The sequence below is a fragment of the Mobula birostris genome, chromosome 16, assembly GCF_030028105.1.
Source record: "Mobula birostris isolate sMobBir1 chromosome 16, sMobBir1.hap1, whole genome shotgun sequence".
Lineage (NCBI taxonomy): Eukaryota > Metazoa > Chordata > Chondrichthyes > Myliobatiformes > Myliobatidae > Mobula > Mobula birostris.
The window spans coordinates 40,036,206-40,059,068 of NC_092385.1; the positions used below are offsets into that span (position 1 = coordinate 40,036,206).

The 22,863-nt window shown below is 41.6% G+C and overlaps 1 protein-coding gene across 3 annotated transcripts in view; it reads right to left on the bottom strand.

The window, feature by feature from the left end:
• The window catches only part of shq1 (SHQ1, H/ACA ribonucleoprotein assembly factor), a 127,957-nt gene that overhangs the window by 78,407 nt on the left and 26,687 nt on the right, over window positions 1-22,863 (bottom strand). For all 3 annotated transcript variants that reach the window (XM_072280585.1, XM_072280586.1, XM_072280587.1), the window contains exons 2-5: window positions 13,034-13,212; window positions 9,739-9,803; window positions 8,235-8,357; window positions 3,858-4,006 (exon numbers count right to left, since the gene is read on the bottom strand). In XM_072280585.1, coding sequence (XP_072136686.1) covers window positions 3,858-4,006; window positions 8,235-8,357; window positions 9,739-9,803; window positions 13,034-13,176 — 480 coding nt within the window. In that variant the 5' untranslated portion in view covers window positions 13,177-13,212. The remainder of the gene's footprint in view (window positions 1-3,857; window positions 4,007-8,234; window positions 8,358-9,738; window positions 9,804-13,033; window positions 13,213-22,863) is intronic.

Here is a 22,863-nt window from a genome sequence, read left to right on the forward strand (position 1 = left end):
TTTAATCTACTGCCTAAAGCAATGAATTAGTGGTGTGTATGTATAATAAAAAAAACAAGACTAGCAAGATACAACGTACTTAACCCAAGGCCACAATTAGAGGGTTTTCCAACATGCTGAATTAACACACTGCATTGCTCAAATGAAAATTACTACCTTACAATAAAAATTGCAAAGTCTCACCTTTGAAACAGTTCTTAAAAAAAAATCTTAAAAATTACAAAATGGCACAATAACACACAAATCAATGCATTGGATTCAACCATAACCAGCAGCTGAATAGAAAGACCATTGGGCGGTCCCCATCACAAACCCTCAACTGCAGACTGCGCTCAGAACTAACTACCTCTCTGCAGCCAATGCTCCATCTGATCCAACCACGTGTTTTTCTTTTAGACACGAGGTTAGGAAGCCTGATGAGCAAAAGATGAGCTGTTTTATTTTCAAAGATCCCAATTAGTGTTCAGTGCTAAACAGACTTCAAGAGAATGCGGACAGGCTGATGGAATGTGCAGGCAGAGAACAGATAAAATTTAACGTAAAATTACAGATTCTGACACAAAGACTGAGAAGTGACAAGAAAATTATTATTCTAAAGGTGGTTCAGGCAGATCCAACTAGGTATCGGTATATAAATCTATAAAAATGGGAGGACAGGCTCAGAAAGCAATTAAAATATACAGGTTACAAATGCCTGACTTATGTACAGGCGGACATATGAACAAGTGTTTTGGATTCTTGCAGGGTGGAACTTGAGTTGTGGGAATATCTCACATGTTGAGTTAAATACCCTTAGATTTAAAAACATTGCTGGGCAGTCACATTTCCAACCTGAGAACTCTATATGGAGTCCAGGTTCTCAGTGAGGCATGTAGTTCAAAAGCAATGAAATTACAATGAAACTCTCGAAAACACTGTCTGTTCTTGGTCACTGCACTACCAGAGGCATGAGCTGAGATTGCAGAGGAGATGTAGTGGGATAGTTTCAGGCACAATGAACTTCAAATGTGGGCAAGTTAGAGAGGGTAGGATTTTCTTACTGAAGTCAAATGTTGGCAGGTGAATGAATTGAAGTGTGCAAACATTAAAGTTCTATACCAGAAAAGGACAAAATATTATCATAGGGGGATATTTTCAGGTTGAAGGGGCATGGCAAGAGAAAATACCCTCACATTCTTACAAGTGAAGTGAAAGACTGAATTATTTGTAATTTGCATGTTTACACTGTTAATGATGCACTATACTGCAATCCAGACCATCACTGATTATGCATGTGCTCAAACCTTCTGGTTTAAGATGGCGCGACAGCTTACTGCTAGTTTTCAAAGCAAGAAATTCGACTGAATACTTTATTAATAACACTTTTCATATGGAAAATTGTGGTAAACTATCACCGCAAACAGTGAAGAGGCGAATGAGGGCACAGCTGATCAGAGGGTTGACGCGTGTGGATGTGGGATGGACTTGGAGCAAGGTCAAGGAGAAGGTGGAGAGTTGGAGCGAGCCGAGTGGAGAAAAGTCGAAGCTGAGTTGTTTCGGAGCCCGTCCTCCTAAACCAGGAGCAAAGCTTGATCCTTCTAAGCATCGCGTCGATTTGGAAAGCTCAAGTATAGGTCGGAAGGGCCCACAGCATATTGCTCTGGTGGGGTCCGGGTCCGAATGCTTAGACAAGTTACATGCTGGGGCAGATGGACTGAAAAGGCAGGGTTCAGGACAGAGGCGAGGGTCGAGCTGGGTCAACACCACTATGTTTTACTCCACTCTCCTTGGTGCTAAGGCTTTGTCATGCTCCAGTCTTCGTGTCTGCGAGCTTCGCGGCAATTTGCCTCAGCGTGATGAACTGAGGGTGAGACGATGGGCTTACTTCGGCTGGCCAGGGCATATGGACTCAATTTCCACCTGAATTATATTATTATTATTAATCCCCTCCTTCCTTTTTTTTCCTCTCTCTCTCCCCTCCTCCTCCCCCTCCCCCTGGTATTGGTCTTTTTTTTTTAAATGGGTTCTTTTGGGTTTCTTGTTTAGTGGCTACCCGTAAGCAGACAAATCTCAAGGCTGTATAATTTATACATACTTTGATAATAAATGTACTTTGAACTTTGAAACCTTGGTGATATATATGTACTTCGATAATAAATTTACTCTGAACCTACCCTATATGCAATTCCTTTCCTACATTCAAAATACCCTTAAAGGCTGTTATACATCCTTCGTCTCCACCCTTAATTTCTGCTCATTGTCTTGTTACTGACAGAAAAATAAAGCCTACTTTTTCATTGAAGGCATGCAATTAAATACAAGCAATTTTTTTTTGCTGTTTTTGAACATTTTCCATATTGGCTCCACCTAGTGGTTTTGTGTGTCACTGCAATCAGCCCGAAGAATATACACCCGGAAAATACGTAGATTTAAAGCAGTATTCAAAAGAAAATACAACGACTGAATAAGTTTTGCATATATTCCTGCCTGAACAAGAGGAGTGGGAAGGAAAATGGGGCATAAGCAAAAGATGGTGGAGAACAGACTCATGGAGTCATAAACACGAGGACATCTGCAGATGCTGGAATTTCAAGCAATGCACATAAAAGTTGCTGGTGAACGCAGCAGGCCAGGCAGCATCACTAGGAAGAGGTACTCTAGAAATCTTTTACTAGCTCTTCTTTCAGTTAGTCCTGACGAAGGGTCTCGGCCCGAAACGTCGACTGTACCTCTTCCTAGAGATGCTGCCTGGCCTGCTCAGTTCATAGAGTCATACGTCATGGAAACAAGCCTTTTGGGCCAATTCATTCATGCCATCCAAGATGCTATCACACACACATGCTGGAGAAACTCAGCAGATCAGGCAACATCTAGCTAGCTGGAAGGTGATAGGTGAAGCCAGGTGGGTGGGAAAAGTCAAAGGCTGGAGAAGAAGGAATCTGATAGGAGAGGAGATTGGATGATAGGAGAAAGAGGAGGAGGAGGAGGGGACCCAGGGGAAGTATTAGGCAGGAGAGTACATTCTACCCTTCTTCAGAGTCTCTCTCCCTTCTCCAACATTCTCACCTTCAATCTATCCGTCTATTTCATTCTCTTTAGTTCCCACTGTCTACCTTAACATGGTTTCCTGGCTGCAAGCTATTACGTTAGCCTTTTATTCAATTAAGCAACTTCAAAAGATGCTTTAATGTTTCACTGGTATTTTTTTTTAAAGAAGCAATTAACAACAGAACTCTCTCTCTGCACTATGTGCTCACTCAGCCTTGGTAGCAAAATACATGTTGGTTTTTGAGTATTGCCGAATACCTAGCCAGCGTGTGGTTGGTATACATTATTCTATCAGTTTAGGACAAATGCAGAATATTCAAAATTGAACTTGGATAAATCTTAATTGTTCATTGAAGTCAATCGGTTAAAAAATTTATTGATCAGAAAGATGCTGAAAAATACTCTGCTGCCTACAAAAGGATTGATATATCCTGGAAAATTGATGTATAATATTTGTTACTCCACAGAAATTGTGTTCATTTGTTCTCATCATACATATTAATTATTTTTATTTATATATTTTCAGTATCTATTAAGAGACTTAGTATTGATGAAAATGTTTACAAAAGTCTGAGTATTTAAATAATTTTATACTTTGACATACATTATCTCTGGCTTCCATATTATTCTAATAACAATCCTGGTAGATTAAATGAATATATGAAATCCACTGCATACAGAACACATTGCACACAAGTGGCTCACTTGTGAACACAATTTCAGTAGATATGAACTACAACCTGTGCTGCAAGAATGTTTATTGGAGCAGGCACTGAACACAAGTTAACTAGCAGATGGTATGATGCAGTGGCAAACATTTAAAAACTAACCTGTAATCTTCTGAAGACTCCTGATCGTAGATTTCCAAAACCATAGGAATAGCTTGAATTGAAATCATTCTTTTCGAATTCCTCATAGGGTGTTTGCTCAATTTCCCACTCAAATTCTTCATCTTCAATTTCAGCATTAGCAGGTTGTCCTGCAAAAACAATTGCACAGCAAGTTCATCCAGACTGCACTAAAAAGTTGCTCAAAAGTGGAATTATTAATTGCAACTTTATAAATGAACAAGTTATTGGTAATCTTCATGGGCATAGGCAGTAATAAAAGTATTACCTTCAAAGTGCAAATATGCTGCCCAAAACATTTTAACTTTAAACTACGCTTGTACCATGTGATTGTATGACCATAAGTGACATAATGCAAACAAGTGGGAAAGCCACAGCAAGCCCTATAAACAGCTGAGAAAAAAAATGGAACCCGTTGTTGTCACTGATTAATTGGACTCTGAAAACTCATACTTATTTCTTAATCATACTTCATTTTACTTGAGCACAAGGAGAGCAACATGGCCGCTGTCAACACACTTCAGAATTCTGATCAGTGAAATGCAGTGAACTGAATAGCAGTTATGGATACTGACCATGTGGTAAAATGTGTATGTTTGAATTCCTTATTTGCAAGCTCAATCATCATTCACAACACAGGTGTTAAAAGCGAGTAGAAGCTCCCAGCAAACAACTGATGATACTTTGAAATGGGTAAAGTAATTGACCCTTGGTTGATGTGTGTTCCTTGAATTGTTTATTCCACCTCCGTAAACAAAATGGCTCTGAGCCACCATCCCCCCCCAAACCCCTGGTGTGCAAAGAGTAGATATGATCTTCAAAGACCTTTCTTGCCAGGCTGCCTGCACTTGATCTGCCATCTATCCTGGCCCAGACATTATAAGCCTGACCTTGCCACAACTTCCACTCTGTCTAAATCACACCCTAACTATTTCAAGTGCTTTGCACCACGCACAAAATGCTGAAGGAACTCAGCAGGCTAGGCAGCATCTACAGAAAAAAAGCAAAGTTGAAGTTTCGGGCCCAGACCCTTTGGCAAGACTTTCAAGTGCTTTCATTGTTTCTGAACATCCTAACATTTAAATATTTAGCACTATTAGAGAATATAAAAAAATTAAACCACTGACAAAAGAGTGTCAGTTAATTCTACACAGTGGATTGAAAAAAAATGTAAATTACCTATAAAAAAAACCCTTGTTCCTTACAGCAATTACTCTGCATTGAAATCAATCCCCACTCTTCCTGCCTCTGATGTGAAATGCCACAGGTTCAATGGCAAATTCCCTTACGTAATTACTGCGATATCATGAGGACTTTGCACAGACCCCCTGGATATCCAAAGCATTCAACATTACCATGCGGTTCCCAAATATCCGTATGAGGAACCGCCAGCAGGCCAGTACTGTTTTTGCAAAGCTTCCAAACTTCCTGGAATCCATAGGGGAATGTTGGCAGTCCAACAGACAACCACAAGGTTTTTTCAGAAAATTCTGGGTCAATGGCAACTCAGCAACTACAATAGTTCATAGACATTTAAGCATGGAATATATTGAAACTTGCTCGACACGTTAATAAACAGCCTGATATGAGACATAAAGAGTGTTCATTATAACTTGGATTAAGTATGATTTATAAATTCAAACACCTGTTCTTGATCTGTCTTCTTTCTCAAACCGTACCATTAAAAAATTCAAAATTAAGACACAAATAATACCGCTTACTGCTGTCAAGATCAAACAGTCTGAGAGAAATACAGCAGCTAAATAGAACTTCCAGCCCAGCAAGTATCTGCTGGCCATCAACCACAAAGTTCAAAGTAAAACTTATAATCAGAGTCACCACATACAACTCTGAGGTTCTTTTTCTGCAGGCATACTTAGCAAATCAATAGAAGAGTAACTGTAAACAGGGCCAATGAACAAACTACACAAGCGCAAATATAAATAATAGCAATAAATAACAATCATAAAATAACAAGAAAAAGAGAGTCCTTAAAGTGAGACCATTGGTTGTGGGAACACCAGAAGAGTAAGTGTAGTTATTCCCTTTTGCTCAAGTGCCTGATGGTTGAGGGGGAGTAACTGTTATTGAACCTGGTGTTGAAAGTCCTGAGACACTTGTACCTTTTACCTGATGGCAGCAGCGAGAAAAGAGCTTGGCTTGGGTGGCGAGGATCTTTGTTGATGGAAGCTGTTTTTCTACGGCAAGGTATCATTTAGATACTCAAGGGTTGGGAGGGTTTTACCCGTGAAGTACTGGGCTGAATCCATTACCTTTTGCTTTCTTTGCAATTATATTTGTATAATGGGTCCAGGACAGGTCCTCTGAGATAATGACATCCCAGAATTTAAGGTTACTGACCTTCTCCACAACTGATCCTCCAATGATCACTGGCTGATGGACCTCTGGTTTCCCACTCCTGAAGTCTACAATCAGTTCCTTGGTCTTATTGACATTGAAGGAGAGGTTGTTGTTATTACACCACCGAGCCAAGTGTTCAATCTCCCTCCTGTACGCTGATTCATCACCATCTCTGACAGAGACCATAACAGTAGTGCCATCAGCAAACTTGTATATGGTGTTGGAGATGTACTTAGCCACACAGTCATAGGTGTAAAGCGAATAGAGCAGGGGCTAAGCACACATTCCTGTGATACTCCTGTGCTGATGGAGATTGCGGAGCAGATGTTTTGCTAATACAAACTAGCTGGGATCTATAATTGAGGAAATCCAGGATCCAATTGCACAGGGGGATATCGAGGCCTAGGTCTTGGAGTTTACTAATTAGGGGATGATGGTATTAATCGCCGAGCTGTAAGCAGTAAACTGCATCCTGACGAATGCATTCTTGCTGTCCAGATGTTCCAGGGCTGTGTGAAGAGCCAGTGAGATGGCATCTACTGTCAACCTGTTGCTTCTGTGGGCAAATTGGAGCGAATCCAGGTTACCACTCAGACAGGAGCTGACATGCTTCAATAACAACCTCTCAAAACACATCACCACTGTGGATGCAAGTGCCACTAGGTGGTAGTCATTTAGACAGGTTATCCTGCTCTTCTTGGGCACTGGTACAATTGAAGCCTCCTTGAAGCAGGTGGGACTTTGAATACTGCAAATCCTTTGTGAAAGCCATCAGATAGTTATTGCCAACCCAACTTGTCGTTCAACTTTGGTAATAGCATATTATATTGTCGAAATGCATCGCTGAACACTATCAAGCATTTATATTCTATAAGTCAAAGTCTTCATCGGAACATTGGTACACAATGTGCCAAATCTGTATCAGAAATTATAATTTTGTGAATAAGTACGTGGGTATTAAAATGAATGGATGTTACATTCGACAGAAGATGAATCGCTCAATTTGATATTTAAAACTGGGAAAGGAAGTAATGGACAAAGCGATGTGTTAAGGGGCAAGGGGTACCCATTTGACTATCAACCACCCACTTGCAGTACAGGTTCTAGAGACTAATTAACTTGTTCCCTTTAAATGACCAAGATGCTGTCCAATGAATTACTTCATATTACACAGTAATTACAATAATTCAATCGAGCAAGTTGATGAAAGCAGCTAGAAATTGTCACAAACATAAAAGTGCTCTGTGAATTCAAGGACCTCACCTCAGGATCATTGGTTTTAACCATAGCCTTAGCCTGAAATATTCAATCAACATTAAAGTATTTTCAATAATTTTGTGACCACAATGGTGAATTACATTTTATCTTGATGCCTAAAATTAAATGCTACAAGTAAATTCGGAACCCAGTACAACTTTGAATATCAGCTAAGTGTTGTTTATGCAAGAAGCCTAAATCTACCAGATAAACCAAACATTCCAGCAGCTGAAGATTTTCAATAACCAAGATTACAAGTTTTTGATAAAGCAAGGTTAGAATCAACAAAAAATAGGAACATTGCTCAGCACTGAATGTAAGCATACCCTTTCACTGTCATTGTTGACACTACAATTCCTAATTCTCATTGCACTAATATCACCAGAAGCCACTTTTAAATTAAATAAAACTACTCAAATTCAATAATCCACATTGAACCCTTGTAGGCCAACCACAAACCATTCACCATAGCACCTTTTAGATCCATTATTTTGGCTAATTTAATTGGAGTAAAGGATGAACTGACATAGACATGTCCCACAGCAGCTCACAAAAATGCCAGGAGAAAATGCAAACATCCCAAGCCAGGTCCATTTCCCAGTGCTAGAAGCCCCAGCATCCTCAGCTTGCTTATCCTGTTACCAGACTTTCTATCACTGTAGCACAAATAGCTTTTTATTTCAAAATAAGTGCAGAGGAAAGTAAAAGAAGCAAACTTCAGTCTGCAAAAGAAAAAAATACCAAGCTCTTCCACTAGAGGCTTTGCAGATCTTGATCCCCTTGGCGCCAGAAGTGCAGTCAGCATATCCAATCCCTCAAAATACTCTTCAGGGGTTTCCTTCGGAACTTTTATGGTAAAAATTCCTGCAAACAAAATCACATAAGTTAATGAAAATTAATAAATAGTTCTTGGCATCAAATAATCCAATGAGTTTCATCACTGTCCTATTAACCAGGCCTCTTGAATCACCATACTCACCTTGGTAGAAGTAAAAGCTATTTTTTCCTTCAATCGGGATATTGCATTTCCAATGCCTCGCACAGTTCTCGCCACAACATCCTTTGTTCCAAAAAGAACCTTAACTGCTCTCATCTATTAACGTAATCAAAGCCCCTCATCCTGAGGATCATTGCAGTAAAACTCTTCTGCACACTCTTTAAACAGTTGACCTTTTTCCTAGAGTGCAGCACTCAGAATCAGATACAACTGAATCTGTGTTTTAAAGGTTTATAATGATCTTGGTGCCCATGTCTCTCTTAAAGAGCTCCAGATCTAAAATAGCAGATTAGTTTTGTGTTGGCACACATCTCAGCAGGAAGCAGAAGTGGATTACAGATGTTACAGCTTTGTCATCAAATAATTAATTGTTCCCCAATATATTTTAAAACAAAAGCAGTGGGAAAAAAAAGTGGACACCTACTGCTGCCCAGTGAACTACCTGGAACACATTAATCCATCCTCCATGGAATATTTTAGATTGGAAGAATGCATGTTTGATAAAGAAATTATGGTCCAACTGGTAATGTTAGACAGGTCTGGAATTATCACAGTACAGAATTATGAACTAACCAGGTCCACACTGACTCCTAAGAAAGCCAGCTCATTCTTTTTTGCTGCAAATAGAACAACCCCAGCTTCTCTACTGTACTCCTGGAACAATTCCAATGGATCTTTCTTCTGCCCTGTGTCTACTTTCAGATTCTTCCTAGAGTAGGGTGACTAAACTTAGATGTAATACTTCAGTTGTGACCTAACCAATGCTTTATACAGGCGTAACATAATTTTATACCTATTCTTATACTCTGGAATTCCATAAATCTCAGGATCTAATTAGCTTTAGTCACCATTCAACAATCCCTGCCACCTTAAACACCAATGACCATAAACAACCAGATCCCACTGTCCTTGCACAACCTTTAGAAATATACCCATTGGCCTATCGTATCCCTCCTCATGCCTTCTGTCAATACAATTGAGTTCATGCTTCTCTCGATTAAGTTTCATCTGTTCTCTGAATTCCATTCGGCCCACTCATTTCTTCTCGTAAGCCTCAATACCTTCCTCACTGTTAATCACAGTTCCAGGCTTTGTGTCATTACAAATTGGGAGATGGTACCCCAAACACCCAAGTCTATCTCATTAACATTAAAAAGAATGGCAAGCTTATAAGTCTTTAAAAATATATTTTTTAATATTTGTAAAAATTTTAATATTTTAAAGTAAGTAAATATTTAATATCCATACCTGCATCTGCATCATATGCAGATGTTTCTCTTCCATCCTCCACAATCTTTCCCGGAAGAGTCAACCTGTTTCCAGAAATGAAGAGATATTTGAAGTTACTATGCTAACACAGTACGAAATAAAAACAAATATACTTGCTAATATACTGTAACAAAATAAAACTGTTACAGAAATTACTAACAGGATTGATGCAACTCTACAAATCCTGCATGTATGGAAAGCTATATCCTAGGGCAGGAGTTTCCAACCTGGAGTTCATGGACCCCTCAGTTAACGGTAGGGTCTATGGCATAAAAAAAAAGGCTGGGAACCCCTGGCGTAGGGTTTTCAGAGAGATGGCCACAGACAAATCATATGTATTAGCTTTGTTTTATTGCAACTCCAAAGGTTTTAGAATAGTCCAGAATACTGAATACCAAATGTAATTCCACTGTTTCAGAAAGCAAGCAGAGAAGAACAAGTCAATTGGGAGGATAGCAGAAGAACATTTATAAAAATTAATCAGAATACTAATCATTATGGATTTATGAAAAGAAAATAATTTGGAAAAAGTGATCATTCTGACACCAATGCTGTTTTCTCCCTCTCCACAGATGTTGTCTGAGCTGCTGATACATTCTGTTTTATTTCATGTTTCTTTCATGGAACAGACCCTTCTGCCCATGATGTTACGCTGATCTACATAAACCTACTCCATAATCAATCCAACCAACACACATCAAAGTTGCTGGTGAACGCAGCAGGCCAGGCAGCATCCCTAGGAACAGGTACAGTCGACGTTTCGGACCGAGACCCTTCGTCAGGACTAACTGAAGGAAGAGTGAGTAAGGGATTTGAAAGTGGGAGGGGGAGGGGGAGATCCAAAATGATAGGAGAAGACAGGAGGGGGAGGGATGGAGCCAAGAGCTGGACAGGTGATTGGCAAATGGGATACGAGAGGATCATGGGACAGGAGGTCCGGGAAGAAAGACAAGGTGCGGGGGGGAACCCAGAGGATGGGCAAGGGGTATATTCAGAGGGACAGGGGGAGAAAAAGGAGAGTGAGAGAAAGAATGGGTGTATAAAAATAAGTAACAGATGGGGTACAAGGGGGAGGTGGGGCATTAGCGGAAGTTAGAGAAGTCGATGTTCATGCCATCAGGTTGGAGGCTACCCAGACGGAATATAAGGTGTTGTTCCTCCAACCTGACTGTGGCTTCATCTTTACAGTAGAGGAGGCCGTGGATAGACATGTCAGAATGGGAATGGGATGAGGAATTAAAATGTGTGGCCACTGGGAGATCCTGCTTTCTCTGGCGGACAGAGCGTAGGTGTTCAGTGAAACAGTCTCCCAGTCTGCGTCGGGTCTCGCCAATATATAAAAGGCCACATCGGGAGCACCGGACGCGTATATCACCCCAGTCGACTCACAGGTGAAGTGTTGCCTCATCTGGAAGGACTGTTTGGGGCCCTGAATGGTGGTAAGGGAGGAAGTGTAAGGGCATGTGTAGCACTTGTTCCGCTTACACGGATAAGTGCCAGGAGGGAGATCAGTGGGGAGGGATCGGAGGGATCGGGGGGACGAATCGACAAGGGAGTCGCGTAAGGAGCAATCCCTGCGGAATGCAGAAAGAGAGGGGGAGGGAAAGATGTACTTAGTGGTGGGATCCCGTTGGAGGCGGCGGAAGTTACGGAGAATAATATGTTGGACCCGGAGGCTGGTGGGGTGGTAGGTGAGGACCAGGGGAACCCTATTCCTAGTGGGGTGGCAGGAGGATGGAGTGAGAGCAGATGTACGTGAAATGGGGGAGATGCGTTTAAGAGCAGAGTTGATAGTGGAGGAAGGGAAGCCCCTTTCTTTAAAAAAGGAAGACATCTCCCTTGTCCTGGAATGAAAAGCCTCATCCTGACAGCAGATGCGGCAGAGACGGAGGAATTGCGAGAAGGGGATGGCGTTTTTGCAAGAGACAGGGTGAGAAGAGGAATAGTCCAGATAGCTGTGGGAGTCAGTAGGCTTATAGTGGACATCAGTGGATAAGCTGTCTCCAGAGACACCATAATTAATCCAACCCTTTCCTACTACAGAGCTCCTAACCATTCATTTGTCTCACATCTATGTGGCTGTACAAGAGTCTCCTAAATGTTCCCAATATATCAGCCTCTACTATTTGCCCAGCAGTCCGTTCCTGGCACTCATTACTCTATGTAAAATTAAATTTTCCTTTCTTTTTTATTAAAAAATCTTTAAACTGCACAACTTGATCAGTTGCAAATTAGTCTTTATATTTCTTCCAGCAGTCAGCACAATATGGACCGTTCATGATTTTCTTCTCGTCAGGGGCCATCTATTTTTGAGTATTTTCAATATTTTGTGTTGATATTTCATCAGAAAGAGTGCAGGAATGAAAAATTCTAGTGCAACTAAATAGAATTACAATGAAATTCTGAGGTATTATGTACACCTTTTGCCTCTTTCTCAAGGAAAATTAAATTTGTATTAGAAAGGGAGCACAAAGTTTCTGGACAAAGTTCTGGTATAATTCTCCTGCCACTGGGCCTACATTCCCAGAGAAGAAAACTCATGAAATGACTAATTCTCAAAAAGCTTCGTAAGGAATACATTTCCCCGGGTGTGCAATCTAGTATTTGGGATTACAGTCTCACGATAAAGGATGCTCATTTAGATCTGACACAAACGGAATTCTTTAGTAAACTTGTGAAAGTCTGGAGATGCTGGAAATCCAAAGTAACACACAGAAAATGCTGGAGGAACTCAGCATGTCAGGCAGCATCCATGGAAATGAATAAACAGTTGACGTTTCGGGCCGAGACCCTTCTTCAGGTCCCAAAGAAGGCTCTCGATCTGAAACGTCGACTGTGTATTCTTTTCCATAGATGCTGCCTGACCTGCTGAGTTCCTCCAGCATTTTGTGTGTGTTGTTTTGGAATTCTTTAACGTTGACCATGGATGCTCAGAAGTTTACTATACTCAAGATGTGGATTTTAAAAAAATTTGAAGAGACATGTATATAACGAGAAGCTGCAGCTGAGATACTGGTTTACCCAAGATCTCAGAAAAACTACATAACTGCATCATTTAGTAGCCTCAGGAAACCCAAGGTATTTTACAGCCAAGTGCTACAGTGCTGAAATTACAGCTGCTCATTTCTACATGAGAAAATCCCAAAAAGCAATAATAACACCCTATGGCTAGGAGAGAGATTTACAAAGCAGGAGTAAGTGCATGATTTAGCCTGTTGCTTTTCCTAGTTCTAATACAATTTTCTCATTGAAACCACGTCACTGTTGTACTTACCTTAAGAAGTAAGGTTTGACATAAAATTTGAAGTCCACTCCATCAATGTACAAGTCAACTTCATTAATTTTTGCATAAGGGATATGGATTATAATAGTGAGGAAGTTAGCATCTTGACTTAATTCGAAACTGGGCGTGATCATGACTATTTCACATGAATGCGAGAGAAACTGCAAACTCTGTAAGAGACCACACATTAAACATTAAGTTACAATGAGAGCTGAGATGCAAATGAAATAAACCAATGCAAAATGAAACAGTTTATCAATGCTAAGGTACAACGAAGTTTGAAAATGTTAAAGCAAAAACAAGTGAAAAGAGTATTAGAGATTAAGAAGCAAAGAATATCAAGTGATTTTCATGTGTCATGCTTCAGGGGATTTTCACTGCTACCTCATTCATAGATTATTTGGTTGAGTAATCACTGGCGACACAATCATGCAGTGTAAAAATCACTCTTTGCCAGTAACATTGCCTGTAGCATGTGCAACAAGACAAGTTCAAGCAATGTGTCAAGGCGTTGTTATTCCTCGATGGTTCTGTTGGTCACTGTGCTGTCCATGTGGCAGTGAACCATGGTGAACACAACAGTCAGGCTGCTGATACACAATCAGTGTGTGAGTCATTCAGAATGACACTGATATAAATCCATCTTTGCTGTGGAAAAGGGAGAATAAAAATCACAAGACACTGATAGATGAACAGCAGTGGAATAAAATCTAATCTTTTCGGTCATACTCATCACTCAACCTACAGTGAAATGGACATAAGTAATCTCAGTGCAATTTGTAGGTGATGATAACCTCAAACGGGCGAGATGCTTGCAACATTACATCGGTGAGCTTTGCTGAGAACACTGGAAGTGGTTTGAGTGCTGATATCAAGAGAAGTATGATGAAAATTTAAATTCAATAATTCAATATAAGATCCTGTATATTGGTGGAAAAAAAGGAGCCACAATAGTCGATTAGATATATAAATGAAATTAAGGCACCTAGGAATCTAGGATCCAAACTGGGCGAAATTGCACATTAAGTGAAAGCAAAATCAGACATCACCGAGATACTTTTCCACATCACTGACTACACTGGAACTAATTTTGGTGAAAGCAGCTTCCATCCCAAAAAATATACCACAACCTAAGCCAGCAATGCCATTCACTAAATCTGGCAATGCAAGCTTAATAAGGCAATTCTTATAAGAAGCAAAGCATCAAGTTCACTTCAAGGGCACTAGAGTTGAAGGGAGGTGACGTTACATTGGGCTTATATTGAAATTTGGTTCCACCACACTTGAAAGGGTTGGAAACTGTTCCAGCCTCCATTGAAGTAGCATATACAGGTGTCCCCCGCTTTTCGAATGTTCGCTTTACGAAACCTCGCTGTTATGAAAGACCTACATTAGTTACCTGTTTTCGCTAACAGAAGGTGTTTTCACTGTTACAAAAAAAAAGCAGCACGCGATAAAAGGCAGTGCGTGCCCCGAGCAGCCAAGCTCCTTCCCCGGAACTACATTCTAGCCGGCATTGCTTAAACACGTGTCTGTGAGCAGCCGTTTGCAAGATGAGTTCTGAGGTATCGGAAAAACCTAAAAGAGCTCGTAAGGGTGCTACACAGCGTAAAACTAGACATAATTAAGCGTCTCGATCGTGGTGAACGAAGTAAGGACAAAGTGAGTTTGGCTTGTCGAGGTTGACCAAGATGATGTTGAAGAGGTTTTGGCATCCCATGACCAAGAACTGACAGACGAAGAGCTGATGCAATTGGAAGAGGAAGGGATAACAATCGAAACTGAATGCAGTAGCGAACGGACCGAAAGTGAAGTCGTCCAGGAACTGAACATGAAGCAACTGCATGAGATGATAGAAAAATGCACGAGGATAAGCAGTCAAGCATACTGTCATTTTTCAAGCCTTCCACATCAGCCACAGCAGAAGACGAACCTCAACCTTCGACATCGAGGCAGGCAGACATAGAAGAAGATGACCTGCCTGTCCTGATGGAAACAGACAACAATGAGATGACACCCCAGTGTCCCACCACCTCAACCCCCGGCCCACGGACTGATATATTGCTGCGGAGAATGCAGCGGTAGCCGGGATGCACCCAGCACATCTTTAAGAACAAAGCCGAAATAAACATGCTAATTAATTACGTGCCGGGTGGCACCTAATTATTTAGCTTGTTTATTTCGGCTTTTTTCTTAAAGATGTGCTGGGTGCGTCCCGGCTACCGCTGCACCACTGCATGCTTCGTGAATCGGTATTGGTCGGCAGCCTGGAGGGTGGGGACCACTGCACCACCCCAACCTCCGATGACTCAGCCTAACACACCATTCTCAGTGTGCTTGGTGCTGTCTTCCCGATTCCGGTAAGTGATACTACACTGTACACACATTATTTCTACTTTATATAGGCTGTGTATTTTTATGTGTTATTTGGTATGATTTGGCAGCTTCATAGCTTAAAGGTTACTGGAGAGAGCATTTCTGCCGAGAGCGCTTCCGCGAGATTTTCGCTACCAAGAACAGTGCAGCAGTGATTGTAGAAAAGTATTCCTACTTCATATAGGCTGTGTACTTATCATATCATTCCTGCTTTTACTATATGTTACTGTTATTTTAGGTTTTCTGTGCTATTTGGTATGCTTTGGTAGGTTATTTTTTGGGCCTGTGAACGCTCACAAAATTTTCCCATATAAATAAATGGTAATTGCTTCTTCGCTTTACGACATTCCGGCTTACGAACCGTTTCATAGGAACGCTCTACCTTCGGATGGCGGGGGAAACCTGTACTGAACAATACCAGAATTGGGAGGATTATCAGTCTACATACTGAATATCACCTGAAATGAGAACTGTCCACAAATGCCAATTAGTGAGATGTTGAAAAATTCAATAAAAGGCTCGAAATTTTCTAAGTGTGAAATTACCCAAACAGAAAAGCCTGAGGAACTGAACATTTTAATTTCAACCTACAAATGCCATTTATCAAAACAAAAAGAGTTTCCTTGAGGAAAGGATGGATGGTGACACGACGAGGGTCTTCTAGAGTCAGCGGGGATATTCCAGATTAGAAAATGTTTTCACTTGTTGGGCAGGACAAGAACTTGGACCAGAATTAAAAGATAGTAACTAAGGCCTCCAATAATAAATTCAGGAGAAACTCACTAAGCCAGACAGTGGAATTTCATAGAGATTAGTAGAAATGAATTGTATGAATGTATTCCAGAGCTAATCAAACTCACATGAAGAAAGGGGAAGTTATTAGTGGTCTTCAACAGCGTGTTGAGAGAAAGCACAAATGAAGCATAAAGACCAGCATAGACCTCTTTCAGCATTGTAAAAACTGCATCTGTTTTAATCATATGCTTACGATTTCAACTCTATTAACTGTAAAAAGTCCAACATCCATAATTAGATATTAGGAAACTGCTAGGTATTAGCAGTCACCCCTAAAAGAGATTGAGTGGTTCCTAAATCCTGGCAGGATGTGCATTATCATTCCCAAAGGCTGGGGACTGTCAATCAAACTTGCTCTGCAAGAAACCTGACAAGTACCATTAGGTTTCTGATTGGTGATTAAATCTCAATTGACTGTAACATATCATCTTGAGTTTTCACATCCGATGTAGTCCCAAAGGTTTTCTCTGGGGAAAGTGGCTGACTGACAGCTCGCTATCAGCCAACAGAATTATCTGATAGGCAGTGAAGTGGATATTTCACCAACATGGAATGAAGCAGCTAATGGACCCAAACTGTGGCATAAATTTGCTGTGACAGATGCTGGCCCAGGCTCAGTATCACATCTGAACTCTACTTTGAGGAGAGTGATGTTACAGAGTCCGAGAGTATTCACAACTGGCAAGTTTTATTATTTCAGTAAACCAGATAAATAGATTATAACCAAAACCACATTGCCTGACAAAAGGATTCTGGGTATATGAAATCTGGCAGGAAGCAAGCTGGATAGTGAGCAAATCACATTAATGCGTAATGCTTCCCTCCAGGCAACATTATATCACCATATATTACAGACCTAACATCATACATCAGCCCAGTAAAAGCAGCTTTCAGCCTCAGCATCAAACATGAAACCCTATCACTATCTGGGTTAGAAGGGTTTGGAGGATTTTTTTTTGACAGGGCAAACTCAAAGGTTAAGGATATTTGCTGATGAACTTGAATTTGACGCTCATCTTTCATTCCAACATCTTGAAGGTGGCACGGTAGCATAGTGGTTAGCACAATGCTTTACAGTACCAGCGGCACGGGTTCAATTCCCGATGCTGCCTGCAAGGAGTTTGTACATTCTCCCTGTGACCTCGTATTTCCTCAGGGGGCTCCAGTTTCCTCCCACATTCCAAAGACATACTTGTTGGTAGGTTAATTGGTCATTGGAATTTGTCCCGTGATCAGGCTAGGATTAAATCGGGGGTTTGCTGGGCTGCGCAGCTCAAAGGACCAGAAGGGCCTATTCCGTGTAATACTTCAATAAATAAAAACCCCAACCCGAGTGCAGCTAAAGCATAAATATGCAAATATTTATACTAATTTCAAGGGCTAATTTTGTTCCTACAGATCTCTGTTAATACAACACACTAAAACCATTTTAATTTGCAAAAAGATAGCTTTACACTCAGCACAAATATAAACTGTAGTAACACCTTCAAAAGCCTTGATTTCTAAGTGAAAAAGAGTGAGTTGCTGGTTGATGGACACAAAATCCTGATCTCTTACAGACTGAAAGGTGTGACTACAGTTTATGTATCACATGCTATCCTTTTCTGAATCCTTCAGGTAGGATGTAGATGTAAGAGAAGTGATAACCCCAGGCTGTTGGAGCATTCACATCAGTCCTCCTGTATGTGAGCATTGTCATCTCTCCTGCTCAGATCCACGAGTGGTCTGTGCTTACTGATCAGCATCTGTCTGAGTTGGCATTAGGGGCCAAAGTCAACTGCAGGAAGGGTGAAGCCAAGCCCCTTGGCATCTCATGCAAATGACCCTCTGTCCCCCTCATTGTCAAGTCTGACAACCTGCAGGTCCTGGGAATCTGATTTGGAGTTGAGGCAAGCAAACAAAAACCTGGCTGGAGTGGACACACTAGGTTAAACAAAAATTGGGACTGTAGGAGCAGTGCTCCCTCTCGATAACTGGCAAGAAGCTTATCATCAGGAGTGAGGAGCTCTCAACACTGCCGTGCATGGAGCAGCTGAGGCCTATTCTGCCCTGGTCACACCCAAGCCATTTTCCAATTCATTTGGGAATTAAGGTGGAAAAGGTTCTACCATTTGAAATGCACCAGCCCTGGGTAATGGGTGCAGAACTGTACCTAACACTACCATCACCCTGGTGACCACCTCTGTGAGGCTGCATCACGTGTGCTTGGAACTCGAGTATGTGGGCACCAAGTGCCACTACATGCTGAAGCGCTACTGGGCCCAGTGTTGCGAGGGCAGGCCTGGCTCCATTGCTGCACGATGTCACAGTCAGCTAGATGCTGCCACACAACCTCCCCATTGTGGAAAAGTTCTGCCAGATAAACACACTACGTGACAAGTCCATCGCCTGCAGGCACTTTGGGACCAAGGCAAGATGGGTCCTGTGGGGTGGTCCCTTGAACAGATGGTCCAAATTATCAGGTAGAATGTCCCATTGCCAGAACTTGCTAACAAGCACCTGGAGCTTGCTTAGCTGGCGGTGCGAGGGATCCTCGATCAGACCCTTCTTGTACGGTAGAAACTTACTCCTAGCACAGGCAGCCTCTCGGATGGCTGTGACAAGGATGGAACAGTTGCACACCTTTTGCGGACTATGTACATGAAAAGAAGGGTCTGGAGGAGAATGCAAGGTGGCTTGACACGGTTTATCCCAAGCAGCTGCACAACTCCATTCCCAGGAACACATAAAGGGACAGACACCAAGCACTGCGTTCACTGACTAGGTGGAAGACCCACTCTGGTCTGCCCAAAATTTGTTGGTCTTCCGGTTCAATGATGTTGACTGGCACATACCAGGCTTCAGGAGTCAGAGATCACCAAGCATGTACAGAAGCTCAGTGCAGCTAATGCAAAGGTTTTGTAAGGAAGGACTTGGAGGAGCTACATCTAGTGAGGAAGCTGCTCATATAACTGAGGTTTGTATCACCCTATCAGATGACGAGTGGCATTGGTGCTCTGTACACAAAAGTGTGCTGATGCAACTAATGTATAAAATTACTAACACTAACACCTTGAATGTAAAGAGCCATGCATTGTGCTTTTTTTGTACTTACATGTTATGAATAAAATTTGTTTTTGAAATAAAAATCCACTTGGATTCAACTACTAAGGAACGTTTTATGCAGAGCCTTTGATATTTTAGGGCTCTGCACTTCACTTCTTACATCACTTTCTGGTCCCATTCATTTTGAAGCTCAACTACAAGACCAATTCATACATTAATAATTAACATTTGCTCAAGAAATTCCCCACCAGCAAGTCACAGTTTGTGAGAAAACAAAAGGATTCAATGTAAACTGCAGCTTTTTTTGTGATCTCCATAGTTACATTCAGATTGAGCTGTTGGAAAAACTATATTCAATAATGTAATTGGTGTTTCCTGCCAGAAACTATTGAAAAAGGCAAGATCCGTAAGACATGGGAGCAGAATTAGGCCATTTAGTCCATCAAGTCACTCTGCCATTTCATCACGGCTGATCCATTTTTCTTCTCTACCCTATTCTCCTGTCTTCTCTACCCTATTCTCCTGCCTTCTCTCTGTAATCTTTCACACCTTTACTAAGCAAAAACTTATCAACTTCCGCCTTAAATACACCCAGTGACCTGGCCTTCACAGCCACCTATGGCAACAAATTCCACAAATTCACCACCCTCTGGCTAAAGAAATTCCTCTTCATATCCATTCTAAATGGTCGTCACTCTATTCTGAGACTGTACCTTCTGATTCTAGACTCTCCCACTTCAGGAAACATCCTCTCCATGTCCACTCAATCTAGGCCTTCAACATTCAATAGGTTTCAATGAGATTCCCATCTCATTCTTCTAAATTTCAGTGAGTGCAGGCCCAGAGGCAAACTCTTTTTATATGATAAGCCTTTCATTCCAGGAATCATTCTGATGAACCTCCTCTGAACCCTTTCCAAAGTCAGCACTTCCTTTCTTAGATAAAGGGCCCAAAACTACTCTCAATACTCCAGAGGCCTCACCAGTGCCTTATAAAACCTCAGCATTACATCTTTGCTTTTATATTCTAGACCTCTCAAAATGAACGCTAACATTGCATTTGCCTTCCTCACCACTGACTCAACCTGCAAGTTAACCTTTAGGGAATCCTGCACAAAGACTCCCAGGTCCTTTTGCACCTCAGATTTTTGAGTTTTCTCCCGGTTTAGAAAATAGTCTACACTTTTGTTCCTTCTACCAAAGTGCATGACTATACACCTCCCAACACTCTATTCATCTGGCATTTCTTTGCACATTCTCCTAATCTGTCTTGTCCTTCTGCAGCTCCCAGTGTCCTCAATACTACCTGCCCCTCCACCTATCTTCGTATCATCTGCAAACCTGACCACAAAGCCATCAATTCCATCATCTAAATTATTGAAAAATAACTTAAAAAGAAGCGGTCCCAACACAGATCCCTGAGGAACACCACTAGTCACCGACAGCCAACCCTCTATCCATGCTAGTATACCTTGGGCTCTTATCTTATTAAGCAACCTCGTGTGCAGCATCTTGTCAAAGGCCATCTGAAAATTTAAGTACACAATCTATATAATACTAAAACTCTCAATCTCTGTCTGTCTGTTTGACCTCCAATTAGCGCGAATGGTGCATTACAGCGGCACTTTTTTGGCTAAATTGAATTAAAATGAGCTAACTTACAGAATGCGGGCAAAGTTCAGGGTTATATATTTGTAGAAAATTGCTCATTCGCAAAACTCAACAGGCTCCCTTTTAACCCAAGAGCCGATCTGCCATCATAGATATCGGGACGCAACAGCCCCATACATGCGCACGGTCAGCCTCAGCAGCGATACCTACCAGAGCAGAAGGGCAGGGCAGCTCTATTTCGAGTGGTTACATTCTGCTAATCACCATCAGCATGTGCAGGATTGGGACAGATCTAACTGCCACCCATCAATAAGAGATAATGAAATCTTATTGTAATGATGTACTTCGAGACATCCATAAAACCCTTTACTGCAGTCAACGGACAGCGGTGACTATATCACGTCCACTTAGGAGAGCGCCAACCACATCGTCAACCAAAGTAACATCCTTTGGTGTTACTGCTTCGTATCTTCTATCCAGCATTAGGGTAAAAAAAAATGGTCAGCCTAATTATGCCACATGGTCAAGAGATGACGCCAAACGTCGTCAGGAAGCCGCAAGGAGAGGGAGAGAACAAGAATCACATGAGGCCAGGGCAGCACGGCTCCAGGATCAAAGAGTCAGGACAAAAAAAGATGAAAGAAGAACAGACAGAGGAGGAGAGACATGCACATCTCCAGGATCAGACACAAACAACAAACAGCAGAAGAGATGAAAAGACGGGGGATGAAATGACTGCACGTCTCCAGAATGACAACAAGAGGCACAAGGGTGGCAGATAAACCAGAAATGATGCCATCAAAAGTGCCCTTCGTTAAATGGGGAGCAGCTATATTTGCTTTGCTATGTGTCATTCTTCTTTAATAAACTGAGGTTTTCTACTCCAGTTTCCAAAGCAAAGCGATACCAATAGCATTCAGGAAAATTTAATGTTCATTCTGGTCAGATCAGACAGCACTATCCTTCTCTCAAAGGGTGCCCCAACGGGTCACCCCGTTGTCTCGTATCCACTGATTCTCCTTAGTCTGTCCTACTTGTTATTTCCACAAAGAATTCCAACCTATTTGTCAGGCAAGATTTCCCTTAAGGAAACCATGCTGATTTTTGGCCTATTTTATCATTCATTCTCAAGTACCTGAAATCTCATCCGTAATCATGGACTCCAACATCTTCCCAACTATTGAATTCATGTTAATTGGTCTAGAATTTCCCTTTTGCTACTTCCCTCCCTTCTTCAAGAATGGAGTGACATTTACAATTTTCTAGTCCTCCAGAACCATGCCTGAATCTAGTTGTTATTGAAAATCACCACTAATTCCTCCACCGAGAGGCTAAGATCTCGGGGCTCTGCAGACGGGCGGATCGAGGGTCGGTGTCACTGCAGGAGACCCATGTGTGGTCGGGGGAGTTCGAAAATCTTCTGCTGTGTGCCCGAAGACCCGAGATCTTTGCGATCTTCAGGCACAGAGCTCAAAGAAAGCAGCGTAACGGACTTTTAACATTGCAAACCTGTGAGTTGTTTGTTATGTCTCCCTGTTTGCTGGGAAAATGGAGACACCTCCCTCTCCTTATTAGGGAGAGAGGGAACCTGTGGTATGTCAAATGCTGGTGTGAAACACGAAGTCTTTGGGGTAACTGCAAGTCTGTGTCTTTGCTATTGCTTTGCTCACCCTTGAGCGCAATGCTTTTATTTGCTGGTGGGAGGGGGAGGGGAGATTGTTGCTCGCTGCCATTTACGCACGGGAGGGGGGAGCTTTGGGGTTCTGACATTTAACTGTTGTTCATTCACTTCTCTGTTTTCATGGATGATTGCAAAGAAAAAGCATTTGAGGATGTATATCGAATATATTTCTCTTGACATTAAATTGGACCTTCGAACAATCTCTTCATCTACCTCTTTCAGGATCCTGGGGTAAAGTCCATCTGGTCCAGATGACTTATCTACTTTCAGTTTCCAAAGCATCCTGTCCTTAGGAATAGCAATTACACTCACTT